This window comes from Aristolochia californica, unplaced genomic scaffold, assembly GCF_029961685.1.
Source record: "Aristolochia californica isolate CCGP_79_NKW_82.1479 unplaced genomic scaffold, dmAriCali1.0.hap1 SCAF_14, whole genome shotgun sequence".
NCBI lineage: Eukaryota > Viridiplantae > Streptophyta > Magnoliopsida > Piperales > Aristolochiaceae > Aristolochia > Aristolochia californica.
The window spans coordinates 8,041,578-8,064,120 of NW_027181815.1; the positions used below are offsets into that span (position 1 = coordinate 8,041,578).

Genomic DNA, 22,543 nt, shown 5'->3' on the forward strand with positions numbered 1-22,543 from the left:
CCAACTTATCAAGTGAATTGTAGAAGTGTTTGCTGCATGTTGTTTTTGTAAGTATATCTTCTAATTGGTTTTCAGATTTAACAAATAAAAATTGATTTATCTTTGCCTCAAGGTTTTGCTTAATGCAGTGCCGATCTGCTTCCACATGTTTAGTCCGATCATGTTGAACTGGATTATGTGAAATATCAATAACCGCCTTATTATCGTATAATAAATCTATCTCACAGTTTGGGCCAAAGCCAATTTCAATTTACTAATCTCATAAGCTAGAGAAGATCACAAAGACCCTTAGCAATGTCAAGAAACTCAACTTCAACACTTGATAACGCTACCACCTTTTGGTTTTTTTGAGAACATAAGTCATTTCCTAGGAGAGGATTTTAGGTATCAAAGAATTTGATTCATAACATTCATATGATCTTCACTCGAACAATGCATGAATTGGCTTACTACACTTACTACATAGGCGACGTCAGGTCGTATATGGGAGAGATAAATAAGTTTCCCAACCTCTGGTATCTTCTTTTGTCTGTTGGCACTTGGTCTGCGTATTCTCCAAGCTTGTGATTTGGGATTATTGGAGTATCTGCATGCTTACACTTTAGTAGTCCAACTTCTGATAATAAATCTAGGATATATTTTCGTTGGGAAAGGAATATGCCTTGCTTGGACCTAACAACTTCGATTCCCACAAAATATTTAAGTCCTCCTAGATTTTTCATCTCAAATTTTGTTGTCAATTTCTCTTGAAATCATGTTATTTCTTCTAGATCATCTTCTATAATGATCATATCGTCTACATACACTATCAAATCTGTTAATTTACCCCGTCAATGTTTTAAGAATAGTGTATGATATGAATTACTTTGTTTAAAATTATATTTCCGTATTGCCAAACTCAATCTCTCAAACCACGCTCTAGGAGATTGATTCAAGTCATTTAGAGTTCATTGGAGTAAGACCTCCATGGAGAAAAATATTTTTAACGTCAAATTGGTGTTGTTGCCAATCAAGATTAGTTGCAAGAGATAACAAAAATCTAACAGTATTCAATTTGACTACATGTGAGAATGTCTCTTGATAATCTACGCTATATGTTTGTGTATATCCTTTTGCTACTAGCCTTGCCTTGTACCGTTCAACTGCTCCATCAAATTTGTACTTGATGAAGAATACCCATTTACACCCCACTATTATTTTACCTTCAGGTAAAAGAACAAAACTCGAGGTCTCATTTTTCATTAATGCCTCAATTTCTTCATTCATGGCGTGAACCCACCTAGGGTCTTTCAAAACATCACCAACACTTGTGGAATATGGTGTAAGGAGAGTTCATTTATAAACTTCTTGAGGGGTTCATACAATTCTTTTGTAGATACTTGGCAATAGGATATTTTGATCTTTGTTCCTTCACTTCAGGGAAATATCTGTTTGGTGGTTTGCCCCAGTTGAGCCTGACAGGTAACTCACAGCCAACAGGAGTAGCCATATCATTAAAATTTTGAGGTGTGATAGGAGTATTTACCTTAATGATATTTTCAGGAGATGGGTTATCAACAGAAGTATCCACATCATTAGAATTTTGAGGTGTGACAAAAGTACTTACTTCAATGATATTATCAGGAGATGAGTCATTGGATACTTAGGGGAGGTGGCGTACTGCTTCATCAACTTATGAAGATCTCTTATTTGGATTTGGTTCTACAATTGTTGCTATATCAGAGTCCTTGAATCAATCAAATATCAGCCAATTCAGCTCTTACTCTTTTATCTCCCCCCGAAGGAAAAAATTAGATGTAGTGAACAAGTAGAAAGTATCAGATTCAAGAAATGTGACCATCCATAGTTATATATGTGCAACGAGTAGTTGGATCGCAACAGTAGTACCCTTTTTGATGAACCATATATCCAAAAACAGACATAGAGTAGCACACAGATCAAACTTCTAGTGCTGGTTTTTGTGGAGATTAACAAGCACAACCCAACCAAAAATTTGAAGGGGGAGCATCAACACCGTGGGTAATGAAACATAGTTTAACAGTGCCTGTAGTGGAGTCTTAAACTCAAAAAATTTGGAAAACATGCGGTTAATGAGGTGGACGGCCGTAACAACAACATATGTCCAATGATGCCTAAACATTTGAGACCTAAATAAAAGAGCTCAAGTTGTTTCAAGAATGTGACATTTTTTCTGCTTTGTAATACCATTTTTTCATGAATCAGTCCATGGTGTTGGAAATAATCACGAAACTGATGATTCACATATTCTCCATCATAATCAGATCGAAGAATTCGAATGTTAGCTGAGAATTGGGTTTGGATCATCTTATGAAACAACAGAAAGGTATAAAAGACCTGATCCTTGTGTTTCAACAAGTAAAACCACCCCATTATTATGTACAACTTAACTATTTATTATTTACATAATGTTTTAAAATATAAATTAATTTATTTATTTATACAATTTATAAATATTCAATTAAATTTTACATACTTTTCATTTATGATTTATTAAGTATGACTTTATATTTTACAACTAAGTATTTAATGGATAAATACAACCTAATAAGTTGTTTAAATGTAACAATTAAACATTAACTTTTTATTATGCGTTTAAATAAAAGGATTTTAATTATTAAGATGAATAAATTTATTTTTTAAAAAATGGAAAGAAGACATGGTCTCAATATGGTTAAAGACCCTCTTATTACTTTCTTGCCCTTAAATTACTCAAAAAAACTCCTTTTCGTCTATTGCCAAAAGCTGCTTTGCTTGAAAGGTTAAATCAATGGTTGATATCATTCCACTCACACGTGTCATGATCGTCTCTCATCATTTTTTGGAGGGCAATTTCGTCATTATACTTGGAAACTGATTCCCTCCTCTTGAAACGCCTACTTGGATATTCTTTCAGAGAGAAGCGGAATTTTTCAGCTTCTGATTTTCGAATTGTTTCTTGGAATTAATTGGTGAGAGAAAAAGGGGGTGACAAATACGAATGGCGGTGGCGTCAGCAGCTGCGGCGGAAGGAGTTGTCATCGCTTGCCACACTGAAGAAGCGTGGAACCTGCAACTCCAGAAGGGCAACGAATCCAACAATCTGGTATATTTGCCGGATTCTTCTTCTCTTTTCATCGGTTACCTGATTCGCTTGCTTTTCGATTTTGTTGGTTCTTGTTTGTTGGCTCTGAGAAATGTTCGTTTTCCTTCCCCTGTTTCTGATTCAATTGCCTGTAAAAAGTTTCCGACGGGGTTTTCCTTTTATTCGATTGGATCACGAGAGACAATGATAAAACTTTAACTTTGTTTTTTAAGGCTTTTTAGAGACTTTGCATGCATGCAGCAGGGTCATTTCTGTTCAGTTATAATGTCTTCATTGTTCTTCTGTGAGGATTTTCTTTTTGATCTCTGTGTTTTTGTGGATGGTATATCAGAAACGTTAAAGTTCCTTCTGTTTGGCAGAAATTTAGATCAAGGAATCCAAATTTGAATTCGTAGCATGTAATCAAGCCTTTCCTAGTATCTCATGATTGAAATTTGGTGGATTAAATGTTAGATTGTCTCTCTGTATATGAACTGTTCGGGCCAGCGATCCAACGAAACAAACCGGAAGGCAAGGGATTGGTTTTTGTGATTATTCATTTATTTATTTTCTTGAGCGCCAAATCTTCAGGCGAAAAGAAATGAACGCTCGAGATCTTTAAGCTCTGAAGCGCCCCATTATTTTTTAGTTTTATCCTTGAGAAGCTGCTGTCATTGGCATTAGTATAATTGCAGTTGAGAAAAAAAGGTAGATAGTTTTTCTAGGGACCATGAGAGCAGAGACTTGGGATTTCTTTGTGAGTGGACTAAGCATTATGGACAGACCCTTCCAATCATTAAAAGGGGGTGAATAAGATCGATTTATATTAGGAAACAGATCTAATTCAACATCCCAATGTGATTGGAGAGAAGTAGCCTTAAGGTTAATCCATGGATTAGCAAACCCTAGTTTGCCTTTTAATTTTGTTTGGGTGAATGAGTCATGCTGCTCCGGTTGAATCAATCACCTCTGATATACACATGAAATTTTAACAAGACCAGTGGATGGTACAGGGTTTTTGTATTCTCAGACAACTATAAGACTTGCATCTCTAATGTTCATTTATCTCTGTTATCAGATAGTTGTTGATTTTACTGCTTCCTGGTGTGGACCATGTTGTTTCATTAGTCCGATTCTAACAGAGCTGGCTAAGAAGTTGCCTCATGTTACCTTTCTCAAGGTTGATGTAGATGAATTGAAGGTACTGCATTGCATTCAGTGGGTCACTTGAACTTATAAACTGGTTTTTTCCTCTTTCATGAAACTCGTTATTATAGATTTATCTAATTTTACCTATACATTCAAAATTTCCAGTCTGTTGCTATGGATTGGGCGATAGAGGCGATGCCAACGTTCATGTTTCTAAAAGAGGGAAAGATTGTGGACAAGGTTGTGGGTGCAAAGAAGGAAGAGCTACAAGAGAAGATTGCGAAGCACATGACTAATTGATCTCTCCTTGCTCTTTCAAAGCCAGTTCAATGCGTCTTATTTGACACTCATATGCACATAGAATTTTATGTGAAGTAACTATATATATGCACAGCTATATTAAAATTGAGATTTAAATGTCTCTATGAATGGTCCTACCTGCTACAAGAGAAGTATGAAATGCGATAGCACTTGAATGTGCCATGGTGGCACTCGTAATGAATGAAGGATTTGGCTGGTTTGAGAAGACGATGTTGTTAAGAAGGTATTGAATTGCTGCATTGATATCAACATATCTTCTTTGAGGCTTTGAGCAAAATCGTTGCTTTGAGCTTCAATTAGTGTCATCGAAGCTTTGATGTGCTCAAGGAGGTATGCCAAACTTCTCCCAACAACAATTAAAAAAGAACAATCCGGTTCTTTTAGTAAAACACAAACACCAATACATGAACTTCACAATTTCTCCTCTTCAACAATAATACAGGGAAGATTATCACTTTGATTTATTTAATGAAAGAAAAATGATAAACCAATCGACCCAAATGAGCATTACCCTGTATCTTCTTCCTCGCCCCATCTCTGGTGCTCATCCTTGCTTAAAACTCGGGCACCAGAACCTCACAGGCTTCTACACAGGACCCACATTTGGAACCTCACCTACACTATTTTACAGATGCGTTGTTCCCTGAGAAGAATGAATGCATGAAATCAAACTTTACGTCTACGTTGATCTGATACTCAGACGACATAACCACTCTCCTATATCCTATTTTCTTTCCTCTGCTTTTTTACAAATTAAGCAAACCAATCCAGTTGATTATTGAGAACTCTCTGATAACTCCAAAATGGTGTTAGCCTCTTGAATTTGGATCAATTGCATTGGAGCAAATTGCTTCCACAGCTACCCGCTTCATCACGCTAGGGCATGGATCCCCTCCAAAGTTGTTCATTGATATGGCTACAGAGCATCTCTCCTGTCCTACACACTTCTGTGAAACACAGATACGATGACTGAGTTTACTCCCTTCATGCATGTTGACTATGTTCACAAATCAGAACTGTAACCAAAATGATAGCATGAATGCAACTTCAAACGAATCTTTCTTAAGTGAATGAATTTCTCAACAGCTTATATGGATATAATAAACAAGCAAACATTGTTATGCATGGATGCACATGCGAATTGGCAAATAAGGAAGTCCATGTGAATAAGAGAGATGAGAGAGAAACCTTCTCCAACACCGTATATGAGTTAGGAGAATGACACATTCCCTGCTGGAAATTGCCACAAGTTCCTGAAGGAGTCCCAAAGCTAGCAAATTTGATGGAGGAGATGGTTTGTCCGGCAGAACAGTGCAAGTGAACCTTGGCATTGTGGACCTCTTCAGGTCTACCGTAGCTCTCGATATGCCAGTTCTTTAAAGTTGGATGAAATTCCGATACATCAGCACAAACAGTTGAAACTGATCTTTTTACTAGGGAAATTTGCGAAGCATCCCCACCCAGTTCCTCAAAAATAACCACAAGATTTCTACTTGGCTTCAACCAGGACCTTGGTACATGATACCTTAAAATAAAGCAAAAACATGTTAATAAGCAAAAAAAAAGCTGTTGATGTGTTTCAGCTTTGCCAATGGACAGGATCATTATTTACTCGTTGACAAAAAAATCTTAACAAGCCACTGCTCTTACCAGCGTTGAGTTGGTTTGCCACAGCCCAATTGGCACTTTGGTGCTCGGTAAGTACCAGCATAACTACAGCCATTACAATTACCGCTGGCCCATGCAGTCCAATATCTTCCAACACTTTGCCCATTGACCCATATTTGACCCTTGCCCATACCATTCATGTCCAAGGCCAATGGTTCATCTCCCTGAGGGGCATCCAAATATGCCTGAAGTGCCAGATAGAATGAGTGAGTGTTAATGCTAAAAACATTTAATAGCAGAAACTGGTAGTTGGGAGTATGCAGCAGATTACCTTGTACCATGTTAAAGGCTGCTGCTTTTGAGCAACCAATGACCCTTGCATCCACTCCACAGATGAAATGCCATCTGGAGAGACGAGATTCATGGCTTCCCCTTTCAGACCAACCTGGATGAAAAAACCGATGCAATTTCTCAATTATATCCACGGTTGCTCTTGACAAGGTAAAAATTAAGTTTTAAGTAGAAAATGAACCTGGTAGAACCATTTCTGCCATGTCAAATCCCTTTTCCCCTGGTCAAGACTGTGCAACACAACTGGACCTAGGACTCCTGTATTCCACGTCTCATAATGGGTTCCAACATTCTTCACCCAGCACAGGAACAACTAGAGAGTAAATTACTTGACATAAACTTCACGGGTTAATTAAAAGGGAAGAAATAGTTACCGACAATCCAACTGCAACACTCAGAAGTGCAATTCTATTGGTTCCTGCCCGCAGCTTAACATCACCAGTGTAAGTGAACCTTCGGTTCTCCCTACTACCATAGGCAGTCCCTATGATGACACATATGTAGCGAGGTTAGATATAAAATTCATCTGAGTAGCTTACGGATTCGACCAATAGCACTACTGATCAACAGGTTTGCATACCTGAAAGTTCTCCATTGATGAATACATGGAGAGCATGGCCTGCTGACTGTACAGTAAGTGAGGGATGCTTTCCCCCTCGCAAAAATGTTTCAGATGGATTTATGTCAACACTGGAGGACCATAAAGGAAACTTTTGAGTATCAAAACAATCTACGAACAAGAATTCTTTTAATGGGATTAGATGAGTTACCTGGTCATATACCAGAGGTAATCACTCGTGTCACGAGTCACATTTATTTGCTCCAAGAGACCGACGGCAGTTATCATAGAATTGTCTCCAAGTGAAGAGATATCCTCATCATATGTTTCCCATGAAAGCAGGTTTGAGTTGCCTATAGAAGTCATTTGCATCTGTGATGATTGGACTCCAACCTGTATTGGCCATAGCTAGTTATTTTTTTTTACATTTGTCTTATTATGATGCATGGCACATCACACATTATAGGCAAAACCCAGCAGTATCCAGATGTAACAGAGCTCATACTCATAAGGTTTACGGAAGGCTTTGGCGGAAAGTATGAGGAGCAACATAGGCAAAACAAAAATGAAAATGATGGGAGATGCATGGCTTATTTCACTTGCCTTGGCAGTGTTAAAGACTACATTTCTGCAATCCGGAAGAATGCTGATTGACCATGGGGGAAGGTTGTAGTGCATGTTATTGAACATAACTCTTGCAGCAGATTGTGAGTTCAAATTTGAAAGGAAAGCTGCACATCCTCCTGATCTAGAAGAGAAAACATGTGCCTGCCCAATCATTTTAATGAGTCAGTATAGCAAAGTCAAATCACTTAGCCATCAAGGTCAGAGGAAGACACTGGTTTAAAAGGATTAAGAGACCTGTTGATAAGCTCCTAGGGAAGTAACAATCGGGTCAGCAGAAACCAGAGCCTTCTCACAGAGCTTAATAGACTTATGAAGTTCCTTGAGATGCCCATATTTAGGTTGTCTGGGCAATCCTGCCAAGTTGACAAAGCAATTAGAAACACTTAGAACTGGGAATCCACATTAATTGAATATTGCAATGTATATTCTATTGTGAAAAATAAGAACATATACCATATTCATCAAGAGGGGCATCATAGTCATAGCTTGTTGTGATGAATGGCCCTCCAGCAGTGCGGCCAAAGTTGGTTCCACCATGGTACTGTTACAACAAATGGGCCATTGAACTTTTAATAATTGTTACACACAAATTCCCCTAAACCAAAAATCCGCTTGCAAAGATATTTTAGAAAATTGGAGAGCAGATCTCACCATGTAGTAGTTAACAAAGGATCCTCCCTTTTGTATAAAGCGTGCAACAGCAAATGCCAAGTCTTCAACTGGACGTTTGTGGATTGGACCACCAAATTCGTTGAACCTTCAATAGAAACGAAGAAACAAGATTAGCCCTCACCTTCAGCTCTAAAATGAAAGATATACACAGTTCCAGTACTTTCTATAAAAGATAAAGTGCATCCTAATATGAGTATTGAAATATCCGATTGAACTATTACAGGCTTCAATATTGACATGATAAACATCCAGAGTAAAAAGGCTAAATTTACCAGCCACTCCAAGCCTCAGTCCACATCAGAGGCTTATAAGGTTTGTTGGGAGTAAAACCATCACAGTAGAAACCGTTGCAGGCATTTATCTGCAAAAAAGATTTGGGGGAAAGAAACAGGCAATTATAATTCACTAGGTATACACTGGGGAATTGATAATATAAGAAGTTCCATAAGATTCTCGGGGAAACTACAAAGTTTAGGTGGTAAAACTTACCACAGGATCTGGGGCATCATCTTGTTTGCACATCACCCATGGGACCCCTGTATCCAACCCAACTGCCATCTTTGCAGCCCAATTCATATAAGTGTGGCCCGGACCTCCAAAAAGCTTTTCCTCTGCTCCGTATTCATTTTCAATCTGTGCACACAGAAGTGAAATATCCCATTGATCCAATTACGTGAGACAATTGAAGATTTCATGCTTTGAACTCCAGAAGGGTTTGGGTATGCACTGTTCCATACTTTTTAAAGGAGCAAAAGAGTAATCATTTTTCTGTCTCCCGCTTTTTGTTTTTTAGGGTGCACTGTTCCATACTTTTTAAAAGGACAAACTAGAAACTATTCTTAAGGGACCCTCGCATAATTTGACTGATTTAAGTACTAGTAAATCATGATAAACTAGAATCCCCGGATGGAAATGAATAACCAACCAATTTTCATACCTGAGAAAGAATGATAGGACCACCCTGGGTTTCAAAGAGCCTTTCATCCTTCAACATTTGCACAATCTTATGTGTAAAACCCTGCATTGCCATCTAAAAACGCACAAAACAGAAAGGTTGTATACAAGTGAGATTAAAATGTGAAAAAAAAAATCCAGGCATAAACTTTCTTTTCAATGCACATGCAAAGGTATCAGAAAGGAAGAAAGACCTTGAATGGCTCATTATCTGTTCTGAAGCTGATTCCTGGAACGTACTTCAGCCACACGGGAAAACCTCTACAGAAGATGGCAGTAAAACAAGGAAAAAAGCTCGTCAAATAACTATAAGCTTGCGAGTGAGCAGATCTAGAAATCTATGATTCAGGAAAATAAGATAAAAAGTACCCGAAGTTCCATTCTCCGCAAATATAAGGTCCAATGCGCAAGTGTACAAGGAGCCCCGCTTTCTGAGCTGTTTTGATGAACCGCACAAGGTCATATCTCCCCTCGAAATTATACTGAAAACAACCCCACGTATACTCAACATTAGATTACACTGCTAATACATGAAGAAGGAAGTAGGAAGCTTAAGACAGGATGAGAATTCGTAGTACATTGCCGGGAGAAGGCTCGTGAACGTTCCAGAAAACGTATGTCTGAATGACATCCAGTCCTCCATCCTTAGCCTTCTGCATAAGGCCTTCCCACATCTAGAAACCCCATTTTAAACAGGGTGAGTGAAATACAGAACATGCAGTCTGTAAAACTATGAACAAAAGAAAGAGAAAGGCAGAGAGAGTTAAGTACTTCAGTGGTGCTTCTGGGATAATGTATGGAACCCGAAATAAGAATTCTCCTATGTCCATTGATGATTATGGACTTCCTGTCATAAGTCACAGTGCATTCAATCACCTGGAAGAAGAAAAGCAAGAGGAAGAACAAAGAAGAGGGAGCAGAAATCTTGACACCCATCTTGCCCTTCGTCCTCCGTGGCGGGAAACTAGAACAGAAAATACAGAGTTGCAGAGAGGAAAGACCAAAATAATTGTAGCAGTTTCTGGGTGGCCGTCTCTCTCTGCTAGACTGCCAAGGGGTCCATCCCTCTTGACTCTTCTTTAGGCTTTAGCCTGCTAGTCCAACTGTCTTACACATATATATATAAAAAAAAAAAAAGGGAAACGCAAGGATTTAGAATCTGGTGAGTCGCTTTTAATTTGTTCTTTTCCTCTGCAACCGTTCACACTTTCCACTGTTAGCAGAACTTTGCAAAAAGCAACCCAAATTAACTCTGTGATCAGTAATCACTCTCACCGACTCCTTCAACTCCGTTCACGTGGCGACCTAACTTACTAAAAGGCTATATTCCCAATTAAAAACCAATTCACAAGTGCGATCAGTGTCAGTTACAACCAATTTAATAGCCGTCATTTACTGTTCTAAGAAATCAGCTCCACAGGCAGCAGCGAGGCAGCGACGACAGGGAAGAAAGAAAATGAAAGAGAGACCAAAAATGGGATTGGATATTTGTGTTGCTTTTATTGCCCATGTGAAGCCTTATCTTTTTAAATCCTCCCTTCTCCAAAATCCTTGCTTCTACGCTGCCACGGCTCCAATCTCACGAAGAACAGACATAAAATGCAACAACAAAGACAAGCTAAAGCATATATTAATTTGATATATTATGAAATTATTTTTATATAAAGCATGCAACCGTACAGAAACTGGTAGTGGGTGAATCATGGATTTGGTCAACCGGGCCCATTTATGTGTCCAATTCAAGGAGTTACGGCGAGATTGGTTGCGGCAGATCTGGAGTTCTTTTGCGCTTCTACTGGCACGAAACATGGGTTAGTAGGGAGGGCAATAGAGTAATTTCATGAGGTGTTTATACGGCATTTATTCTAAAATGAAATGAAAAGGATGGTTCATTAATTCTGAGCGCGAAGGAACCCTAAGAAAAAGGAACAAATGGCAGGAGTGTCGGTAGAGGCCGTAGAAGTGGGACCCATCATTATGATTGCATGTGGTAACTCGCGCGAGAGTACGGGATACACCCCCACCGGCCACCGCCCCGCTTTAGTAACTGTTTCTAGAAATCTAGCCACGTGGTTTTTTATTTTTATTTATTTTCTAACTCGCCCTAAAATTCTAAATTTTCACCGTCTCCGTTCCGTCCGGTGGCGGGAAATAACCGAGATTCGTCTCGTTTCCCAAATTTCCGTCTTCGCGCCATCGGCAGCTCTCTCATCTCTTCCGCTCCCCTCTCATTGAGCACAGCACAAAAGAAAAACGTACAGAAGGTGAGAGATGCGATGGGATTCAAAGGCCTGAAGGCGGAAGCTCATGGCTCCCGTTCGGATTGCCCAGTTACATACACGGGAATCCGCTGTATGCACTCCACCTTCCACCGACATGGGCATTTGTGAAGATTTCAAAGAAGCTAATTTGCAAACAAAAAAGGTTTTGAACTTTTGATTATAAGGTTGATGTTTGTTGATGAATGAGTGAATACTTGGTCTTCTTTAAGACACCGAATTTTATTCTGAAACAGACAGGTGCCGCTTCAAAATCTAGACGGAGAGTATGAGAGGGTCTGTAAGCAGAAGCAGTTGTGTTGGATCGCTGGAGTTCAGTTAGACAGATCCAACGAGCGGTCGGAGACTCTTTAATGGACGAGGTAAGCAGCTACCTAAAAAGTTAAAAAGTTTCACTTTAGGCTCCTCCTCTTTCTAGTAGTTGCATTAAGTAAATGATGTAACAGGGAGACTTCTAGGAATCTGCTTAATTCTAGATAGAGGAGGACATCAGACAGCAGAGGGACCTCTCAATAACTCATGACCGTTACCTCTTCTTTCCCGTCTTTCTGTCTAATCACTAATTGCAATTATTAAACCTCACACAGCTAACGCTGCTTTAATTATGCCATAACGGGACTCTTGCCGGTCATACGCACACTCCTGGTGAAAAGGATCGGAGGCTTGTATTTTAGTTTTGATTGAGGAATTTCTTCGAACAGAAAGAGAACGAATATAGAAAAGGGGAAATTAGTCTGCTGGAAGGAAACTATACAGAGAGGACCGAAACCATGATATCCACCAATCTTTTCGGTCGAATGGCCGGCGTTATACTCTAACAACAGGTATTAACACCCTTCACCTGAGTGAGATAAAGCAGACAATTCGGATGGGAGCAAACCATGGGAACCCATTATGGAGATGGAGAAGAGAAAAGCAAAAGGAGGGAATGGGAACCTCAGCGTGATGGGTGGCCTAAATCACAATCCCATGTGGACGTGACCTTCATTCTTCGATGCCCATTGCTTGTGTCCCCCACAAACAAAGACTCTTAGATAAGCTTCTGTCATCATCCCTTTTCTGCATCTCTTGTCTTTCCTACTACCCATATTAGCCTTGTCCTTCCCTGAGAATGGATGCCATGTTCGCCATCGATCAGTTTCGTCGGTGAAGAAAGAGAATTATTGACACTCAGAACCCATCTTTGCTTGATAAAGAGTATCTCTTGCCCATCTCCTCCTCTAATGGATCCAACCAGATCTCTGTTTCTGTGTTATTTTCTCTCTCAAAGTCTTAAGCAGTGAATGATATTATTGATGATTTCTGTCATTCTCATTCATCTACATCAGTTCACTAGGACCACTGTGCCCACCTTGCTTTTAAGTCTGAAGACTGACCCTCCCTGATGTCACTACTGGCCTATCCGTATCAATTATTAGTATTCTTCGTTTTTTCCTTTGTCATTTGCATCAATTCTGATATATTTGGTTTAGTTTCCTGTTTGCTCTCTACTCAGTTTTTCATGTGATAAAGTGTGGGCAGTTTGGAAATCCAATATACCCCATTGTAGCATTCAGTTTTCCTTAAAGGTAATTGACTGTTCGATAAGACACCCAGTCATGCATGTAACATTACCGTTATTTCCCTTTAGTGGTGGGTCAGTTGTGACTAACACTTATTCCACTGCCTTGGGTGTACGGCTTCAACTGTCAAAAGTCCCGGTTTGACAGAAAAGTGTAAGAGTTTATTAAAGATGGCTGGTCAATAACTAAAGAGTGCGGGATTAGTGGCTTTAGTGGGGGCATTAGAATGTTTTCTAGATCAGTGCATGTGGGGTGGGTGAGAATAGATGGTTTGAGCTTGGGCGAGGTGACTAGTGAGAGAGATATAAACAAAGGCTTCTTAACCTCTCTAGGATTAGTATAAAAAGGCTCCTTATTCCACATACGAGAGTTGTATAATAAATACTAATATAACAACACCACACCACATTTAGAGGTGTCGATTTTGTCGGTTTGTCTAATTTTTATGTACGATTTATTAAATGGAATGAAAAGGGAACAAAAAATCTTGTTTGATTAGGTATTCGAGTAATTTTAGGCTATGATATATTTATTGTTTATTGAATAGAATGACAACGGATGAGGTTATTTTGTACATGATTAATTGATTACCCAATTATATATAAGAGTATTTTGGTATTTTTTTTATTTAAATGAATCTATGTTTGAGATAGAACATGATGTAAGTGTATTTTTTGAAGGATTTTATAACACCATCTATTTGTAGATTAGATAATTTCATCCCTCATGTTGTTGCCTCATGGTTAAAAGAACAAACATTCCTATTCTATGATAATAGTCAATGTTCCATAGTCCTTACCACCTTCTAATCATAGAAAGGACCGACATCGATGAAGACATTCTACTTTGACGTCTTAAAATTTTAAGAGAAAATTTATATTCATTGATTATTATAGAATGAGTGCATTGATGCTTTATTTACAATAGAAAAATAATTAGAAGCGAACAAAAAACTAAGTTACCTAAGACCTAGTTACACCTTAAGTAAAACTCTTAAAGATAAGACAATATAAATACATAACCATTACATAAATAGATATTGGTAGCACTACAAGACCTCTTGTTTGAGACTTCTTTCCATGAGACTCATAAAAGACTTTGTCATATTAATTCCTTAATTGTAAGATTACTTGTCATGAAAGCATATTTACTTCTTTAACACTTTCCTCTTTATTGGAGTTTGTAATTTCAACTTGTAAAGAAATGTTTCTTGGTAACTTTCTTTAACTTTTAATCTTCGACATTTACTTTTTCAATACTTTGGGCCATAAAATCTTTCATAGATGCAAATTATTTACCTCCTATTCTCCCCTTGACTTGAATGCATTTTAAAATGTTGACATTGATCACCATTCAATATCTTTTACTATAGCTCGTGAAATTCTTTATTTTTCTTCTTCTACTTCTCACTTGCATTTCCAAGAGGTCAGACTTGCACAAAACAAATATGAGAGAAAAAATTATTTTTCCTAGCTAAATGACAACCATACACCAGTCTGAAAACTTCACACAATTTTCGAAAGTTAATAAGCTTAGTTTTAGGGCATTGAAAAGAGTTTGTTCACTATTTTAAGGTACCTAAAAAATCACCGCATGGGTGAAAACTAAAAGACCTGACTCAAGTTAGATGTTGGACACACTTTTATTCTTTGCAGGCAGTGGGTCTATAGGCATTACTCTGAAGTGATGATGAAATAGAAGGAAAATTGAAGAAACACTAGAGGTTTCACTACCTACACTTAAAGATACAAGTTACATGGATGACTTCTAAACCAAATTTCTAAATTTGAAAACATTAGAAATTAGAAGGTGCATACGAAATTAATCAATTAATGAGAGTGACTAATTTGGACACTAAGAAGGGGACAATGTGTTAAAAACATAACTAAATCATGACCAAAGTGCATAACCATATGAGGCATCAAGGATAGAAACAGCGTAGAAAAATTCAAATAATAGCCATCAATATCAATTAAACAAATTGAATACAAAAAGTACTTTGGAATGAGCAACAACCAAGGATGATGCAAAATTGACATGTTTATGCAAGCAACAAAGGATTGAAACCTATAACTTTATGTTATTCAACATGACGTAACGAAGGAGTTCAACAAAACTCATATTGATTAATGTTGCATCATTCGATACGTATTATTCAATCACACATAATTGATGAAGGTAGGCCCCATAAGAAAATTGAAGAAGCGCTCAACATAGGAGAGACTGATCACTAGGAGCACAAACATTCAAAGCTCATTGAATTGTAGAGACCTTAGAATGGATGCCATTGAAGTAGGAAACAAAGCGTAGTTCATTTTGTTTTGTAATTGATAGGAGAGATCTGCCATGGAAGGCAAACAACAAATTTGGAAAGAACAACTTGTAGAGATGACTTTTGTCCCTATTTGTCCAGACATCCATTCATGTTACAGGTTTGTTTGCCACCTCATCTTAAGTTACACTAATTGTTTAGTTGCCACGAATATGAGCATGATCTATTGCTTTGGCTGAAAGTAGCTTTATTTTTTTTTCTAGAAATTATAAAATTATAAAAAGTATATGAAGATGCTTGAGAGGATAATGCTAGGTGAGTGAATACTATTCTTAGAATAAGTGAAAATTTGGATCCAAGTTTTGATAGTATTAGCGTGGGTCAAGTATTTGATGACAACTATCAATTGCATTTCATTTTCGAAAATATTTGATTGAAAGGCATGTGAAATATAAAACTTTAAGATCTAGTACTAATGATTATAAAGTCAAATATGCTCATTATGGATGCGTTTGGAGAGTCTTCACATCCTATAGTTTAAAAAATTCATCGATTTAAGATAAGAACTTACGATGAGACCACACTTATTTTAATTCTACCATTTGTCATGATCATAAACAATGAACATTTTCATTTATTTGTAAGGTCATTATGCCAATGTTGGCAATAAAATTTATCTTAACTCCTGATGATATTGGACAAGTCATGAAGGATAAGTATTATATTTATATTAAGTATGAGAAAGCATAGAAAACTAAATGCAAAACTGAAAATAAAATAAAATTGGTGATTGGGATGACTCTTACAATTTGCTTCCAAATTTTTTAAATGCAATAAATGAGTCAAGTTCAAGTAATAAATATTTGTTATGTTGTGATGAAATTAGTAAAAAAAGGAGGTTTAAATGTGTATTTTGGGCATTTGGGCTATCGATTAAGGGGTCTCTTGAAGACTTTCTATTAGTATTGAAAGAACTCATTTATATGGGAATATCCTGAATGTTTGTTGGTTTTTACTGCTCTTGATGGGGACAATGATTTTCCTCTTGATTTTGTAATTGTTGAATAAAAAAATCAACGCAGTTGGGAGTGGTTTTTAGCTTTCTTAGATCATTTTGTTATTCGAGGAAGAAGACCAGTTACTCTCATTTCAAGTCACCAAAAGGGTTTGATTAAGGCAGTCTAAAAAGAATTTCTACCACTAGTATATTTTCATCAATTTTGTGTGCATCATAATTGCTAATTTCAAGAAGTTGTTCAAAAATGATATGCTAATTGGTTTCATATCGTTTCTACAAGGAAACAACCATAATGAAATTTGACTATACAATGGAGTTAATTAGATAACAAAGTGAGCAGACTAGGGGAATTTACTAATAGAGGGAGCTTTATATCTTGAATTTTGGTTACTAGCACATGATGCCAATATTTGATTTAGTGCTATGACCATAAACATATTTGAAAGCTCAAATAGTGTTATAAATGTACAATAAGCCTTCCTATTTAAGCATGTTGACTATAGATTGACTCCAATGTTCCTTTTGATAATAATAAAACTTTATTGATTTGACAATTTACTAAACCAAATATTTCAGATACTTCATCTTCATGAGTCAATACATTTCAAGATTTAAAGCTTTAAAACGATCAAACCTATACAAGGCCTTAAACATCATTGAAGGATGTCTCTTGAAGAAACATCTACAAAGAAGAAGACAATGAGAAGACTAGAGTTCAATGTAAAAGTCATATGTTTAAACTTACAATGTAAGTGAGTATTCTTAAATTCCTTTATTTAAGTATAATTGTGAATATGGATATTTAAGTCATAAATTGCTTATAGATATGTTTAGAAACATCATTAACGTCACTTATAATATGTTGGAACACTTGTTTTTTGGTTGCCTTACTTTTCTCGTAGCGTTCGGGGGGAGCCATTATTAGGGTGATTGATGAGAGAGAGGTAAGAGAAAAACACAAAGAGTTTGAGTGTGTGCGATTACTCTTGTAAACTTCTTCTTCATCATAGTGAATTATTACAGCGATGGAAAAACATGACGTAGTCTCACCTTTGACACAAACCTGTATAAATATTGTGTGTTCATGCTTGGTTATTTCTTCTTCTGCGATTATTATTGCTCTCGATAGCATTAAATTATGGTGTCTAATTCCTAACACTTTTGTTTCCTATGGTGTGTGCATGTTTTGATTTATATTGAAATTGTTTTTATGCATGATTTTTTATTACACGCACTACTTAATTAATTTGATCTTTTCAATTCATCCCTTCTTGAGAAACCACCTGAACTAACAAAACATTGGTGGTAACACCTTCTTATAGATTGAATGAATTTTTGTGAAAATGTAAGAAAATACGGAAGGATAAAATCTATTTGTATTCCTTCAATTGATTTGTTTTAATTATAATGTAAATAGAGCAAAAGATTTTTGGGTATCTTAGTACCATAATGGTATGCATGATGTGTATGTGTCACAAGAAAAATCTTATTAGGTTGATTTGTCGAATTTGACTTGTGCATGCAACTGTTTTTAGATAGAAAAATTCTTTATACTCATGCTATTGCAGTATAGGAGAATTAATTATGATTTGAATCAATTATGTGGGTATTGGTACACAAGAGAACATATAGACAAACATATATAATAAGTTTCTATCTTCCTAATGATAGACTTCGTTGGGTCGACATGAGTGTATGAGATATTCCTTCTATTACATGGAAACAACTTAGTTGACCATGTTATGTTTGTGTACATACAAAAATTGATAAAAAAAATGTGACAACTATTTTTGTAGTAGATGTAAACAGCCAGAGCATAATGCTAGAAAATATCAAAATTTGCAAGTTGACACCTCAATGAATAGTCAAAAAGATAGTAGTCAACCGATAATCACTTTTATTATTTGTATAATTTAATTATCAATATTATAAGATGTTTAATTTGTAGTGTCTATATTGTGTGTGTGTGTGTGTGTGTAAAGTTGTTTTGTTATCTTATTTTAGTCTTCTCAAAATTGAATCTCAAAATTTGACATCACCAAAAAGATGCACGTATCTTTGTACGTCTTGTTACGATATGTGAACATTTTGATTTTACACTATAGTGCTTGTTTTTTAGATTCTTTTTATTTGTGATATCTTATAGTAATTTGCATTTATGATTATAAGTAATGTAATTCTTTACTAGTTATGTCGTGATTGTTATTTGACTATCTTCGTTACTAATTTGGATGAGGTTCTAGCCAAATATTAGTTGGAGATTTTTGATATTGTCGAGGACATTGTTTGTCATGTTGTAAGGACTACTCAACAAGGACCGTTGTAAAATTTATAATTTATTCCATTTTAGTTTTTTATAGGATACTACTATAATCTTTTTTTATCTTTTTTCATCTTTTGCTTGTTCGGATCTCAAACATTGTATGAGGAGAAGCAAAAATGTGAAGAAAAAGTGATATTGTTCATGATGGATACAAGAAAGCATCACTTTATTTCCATTTTATATCACTTGGTGTATTTTTATTTTGTTTTTATAAAAAAAAACTATATATTATTTCTTTTTGTTAATTTAGTAAATGTAAACTAGAAGGGAAAAAGTTCATTATTTGACTCATGATGGACATAAGGAAACATGATATGTTTGATTTTTTAGAACTCAATGTGTTTTTATTTTATTTTATGTACAAAATTTCTTGTGATGTCGCATGTGTTGTGGTGATTTTTTTTATTATTTAAAGTATGTATCAGATTTGTTTCTTATAATTTGTTTGTTATCATCGAAAATTGGTGGGGTTGTATCAATGAAAAATTAGGGGAAACTTTTTTCATCCAACTTGTTTTCCCTTTGTTTAATGTTGATAGAGTTGTCTCTTTCTTACATTCATATTTGAAAAAGGTTGAATGACTTGTAAAAATTCAAGTTTGTAATATTTCTTGATTGACATCAATTATCCAAGGTGAAGTTAAATGTTTTTCTTGAGGTTGTTCAGTTAGATTATCTTATGCTTTTTTATGGGTGCATTAAAATCCAAATGCATAAAATAATAGACCGCAAGGGGTTGATAAACTATGTAGTTTCTCATATTTATAATGCAAAATATTTTCATAACTCAGATTAGTCGGTTCATGAATTAATGCGAGTTTTTTTTTTTTTTTTGTGTGTGTGTGTGCTTATTGTTGTATTCATAGTATTATGATGTAGAATTGGGACTAGCTTGGGTCCCTAAAATATTGAATTAGATCTCCCAAGTCAAATAAGGATTTGGTGAATTTGAGTGGAGTTGGAGGAGACTCATCTAAAATAGAAAGGGAAAGTTTGAACCTTGATTTGTTCCTTCCCAAAATTGAGTTAATGTGTCTTGTCAACCATCAAAATTGGTGCAAGGGATTGGGTTTTTGAAAACCAACTTGGACTTGGCTACTATTGGGTTTTATCACATTGGGTAAAAGATCGTTTATGATCATATTATACTTTTTTTTTTATCAATAATAGATATAGCGTAATGAAACTTATACTTAGAAATAAGATTTTTTAAAATAATTTTAACAATATTTTATAAAATATTTTCAAATTAGAATAGCAACATACTTATATTAGTTTAACTCAATCCGCTACTTTGCAGAGCCTCTGCAGCCAGCAGTCAAGATAGAAATTTGGGGAGGTTGCTAATGTTTGTATCTTTCTGCATTCATCAGAGAATGAACACATCGATACCCATAATCATGCAAAACAAGAGACTTGTGGGAGAAAAAGATTGGGGATTCTGATAGGTGGCATAAGGGAAAAATAGCCAAATAAGATGAGATCTGTAGAGGAAGGAACCAAGATAGAAATCGTTGAAAACGATCAGGGAAGTGCAAGGAGTAAGGATGAGATTTATCAAAGAAGAACCAGTAAAAACATTGATGAACAATGATCAAAAGAGACTATAAGTTGTCAAGTAAGTGGAGACATTTATGTAAGCAAGAGATGTAAAAAACAAAAATCTTTAGTTTTGTTGAATTGGTTAACAATGGGTTTTGGGTTTGTATTTGCAATAGCTCGTTGAAGATAGATATTTATAGGTCCCAATCAAGCAGTAGAAACAACTTTGAGGAATACTCACTTTCTTTGGGTGAATGATAAACCACAATTGTTTGTAAGAAAATTATACTTGTTTTATTCATTGCTAACATTCCAATAAGTAGAGTAAAGTTTAACAGATTTATTTCAACTCAGGAAACTAGTTAGCCTAAATTCAAGGAAATGAGTTGTAACAACTTTGAATGAGACAAAACAAATGCAAAAAATAAAATAAAAGGTTGGTTTAGAGTTGGTCTATCTCATGCTAAAAATTTGGGATTCTTCTTAGGGATTTGTTTAGATCTTCTCGGCATATCAATAATCCCCCCCTCAATTGGATCCTTGTCCTCAAGGTCCAGATAAGGAACCTGATTATGCAGCAATGTTGTGTCCTCCCATGTAGCATCTTCAGTAGACAATTGCTTTCACTTCACCAAGCTCTCTTCAATAAATTTATCGCCTTGTTTAATCCAGCACGTATCTTGGATTTTCTTTGGTTCTACGAAAGCTACACCTTCATCAATAATAGGTGGGAGCTCTAAGGTAACTTGTGGAGGACCCCCAACATATTTATTCAAAAGAGAGACATGAAAAAAAGGGTGGATCTTTGTGCCTATTGGTAATTGTAGTTGGTAAGCAACATTGTCAAACTTATTCTAGATTAGATAAGGGTCGTAGAACTTGCTGGAACGTTTTTGCTGAACTCGTTTGAAGGCGATTTGTTCGCGATAAGGATGTAGCTTAAGGAGGACCATATCACTTACTTGAAACTCCACATTTCGCCTCTTTTTGTCTGCCGTTTGTTTCATTCTATTAGTTGTCATGTCCAAATTCTTCTTCAAGTGTTGGAGCAATTCATCCCTGTGTAAGAGGCTTTGATCAACTTCGTTAACCCGAGATAACCTATGAAATAAAGCGGAATGGAAGGAGGAAGACGACCATACAAGGCTTGGAAAGGTGTCATCCCCGTTGAACTATGGTAGGTGGTGTTATACCAGAATTATGCCCAAGGTAAATAACTATATCATTTTCGTGGCCATTGATGGACGAAACAGTGGAGGTATTGTTCAACACAGCAGTTCACAACTTCTACGACCACCAAAAGACTATCTTTGTTGTGGGAGGATGAAAGGCCTTCAATAAATCCAAACTGATATCATCCCACACTTGACAGGGAATGGGAAGTGGTTGAAGTAATCCCGTTGGGGCAAAAGTTTCAGTTTTGGTTCTTTGGCAAACTTCACATTGCATAATAGTCTTAGATGGGCTAGTACATGGATGGCTAGTAAAATTGTTGAACTAACCTTTTGAATGTCCTCAATATTCTAGAATGCCCTCCCATTTTGTTGTCATGAAATTCTTTTAGCGGTTAGTTGCGGATAGTTTGTCGAACAACTACTCTCTTTTTGTAAAAACAAATACCATTTTGTATTGAGTATGGACCGGTAGGATTCATAGTTTATTGGCGGCTCACTTGCTGCATATACGGATCATCTTGTGTTGCCCTTCTCATATCATCCCAAAGAGTAACATGTGAGACAAACAAACGATTAGGGAGAGGGTTGTCAAGGCGGCGAGAGAGGGCATTAACTGCTGAAATTCCATGTCCTGGCCAATAAAGAACTTCGTAGTCGTAGCCCAAAAGCTTTGTTACCCACTTTTGTTGCTTGGGAGTTGCCACACGTTGATCTAGAAAGTATTTGAGACTCTTGTGATCGGTTTGAATAAAGAATTTCTTGCCCAAAAGATAGGGCCGCTAGGTTCGAATTGCTTCCACAATCGCGAACATTTCCTTGGTGTAGATGGACCATCCTTGTTTACTAATTCCCAAAGCGTGACTCATAAACACAATTGGTTGGCCCTGCTGAGTAAAGACTGCGCCGATTCTGTCACTGAAGCATCAATTTCAACAATAAAAGAGTCATTAAAATTTGGCATGGTTAATGACGGGGTAGTTGTCATGGCTTGCTTGAGCAACTTGAATGCAGCTGCTACTTCTTTAGTCCACCGAAAGCTTCCTTTTTTT

General features: G+C 36.4%; 2 protein-coding genes across 2 annotated transcripts; one reads left to right on the forward strand and one right to left on the reverse strand.

Annotated features, from left to right (window-relative positions):
- Positions 1–2,943: 2,943 nt before the first annotated feature.
- Positions 2,944–4,732, forward strand: LOC137950799 (thioredoxin H1-like). Its single transcript, XM_068797424.1, has 3 exons — positions 2,944–3,103; positions 4,161–4,283; positions 4,397–4,732. Exons 1-3 carry the CDS (start codon positions 2,999–3,001, stop codon positions 4,529–4,531), a joined length of 363 nt encoding a protein of 120 aa, XP_068653525.1. The 5' UTR covers positions 2,944–2,998; the 3' UTR covers positions 4,532–4,732.
- A 176-nt stretch (positions 4,733–4,908) lies between these two features.
- Positions 4,909–10,396, reverse strand: LOC137950516 (beta-galactosidase 5-like). The gene is made up of 19 exons (XM_068797026.1): positions 10,095–10,396; positions 9,902–9,997; positions 9,693–9,805; positions 9,518–9,584; positions 9,307–9,399; positions 8,859–9,002; positions 8,642–8,730; positions 8,349–8,454; positions 8,151–8,238; positions 7,932–8,050; positions 7,674–7,838; positions 7,282–7,463; positions 7,092–7,201; positions 6,886–6,995; positions 6,693–6,803; positions 6,492–6,605; positions 6,203–6,405; positions 5,741–6,077; positions 4,909–5,499 (listed from the first exon to the last, which is right to left on the reverse strand). Exons 1-19 carry the CDS (start codon positions 10,257–10,259, stop codon positions 5,362–5,364), a joined length of 2,550 nt encoding a protein of 849 aa, XP_068653127.1. The 5' UTR covers positions 10,260–10,396; the 3' UTR covers positions 4,909–5,361.
- Positions 10,397–22,543: the final 12,147 nt, after the last annotated feature.

Coding starts and splice junctions, on each gene's coding strand:
- LOC137950516 (XM_068797026.1), bottom strand. CDS start 10,259: ATGGGTGTCAAGATTTCTGCTCCCTCTTCTTTGTTCTTCCTCTTGCTT. Junction 9,400..9,517: donor CAGATAATGAGCCATTCAAG/GTCTTTCTTCCT, acceptor GTGCGTTTTTAG/ATGGCAATGCAGGGTTTTAC. Junction 7,464..7,673: donor TAGTCTTTAACACTGCCAAG/GCAAGTGAAATA, acceptor TGGCCAATACAG/GTTGGAGTCCAATCATCACA.
- LOC137950799 (XM_068797424.1), top strand. CDS start 2,999: ATGGCGGTGGCGTCAGCAGCTGCGGCGGAAGGAGTTGTCATCGCTTGC. Junction 3,104..4,160: donor GCAACGAATCCAACAATCTG/GTATATTTGCCG, acceptor CTCTGTTATCAG/ATAGTTGTTGATTTTACTGC. Junction 4,284..4,396: donor TTGATGTAGATGAATTGAAG/GTACTGCATTGC, acceptor CAAAATTTCCAG/TCTGTTGCTATGGATTGGGC.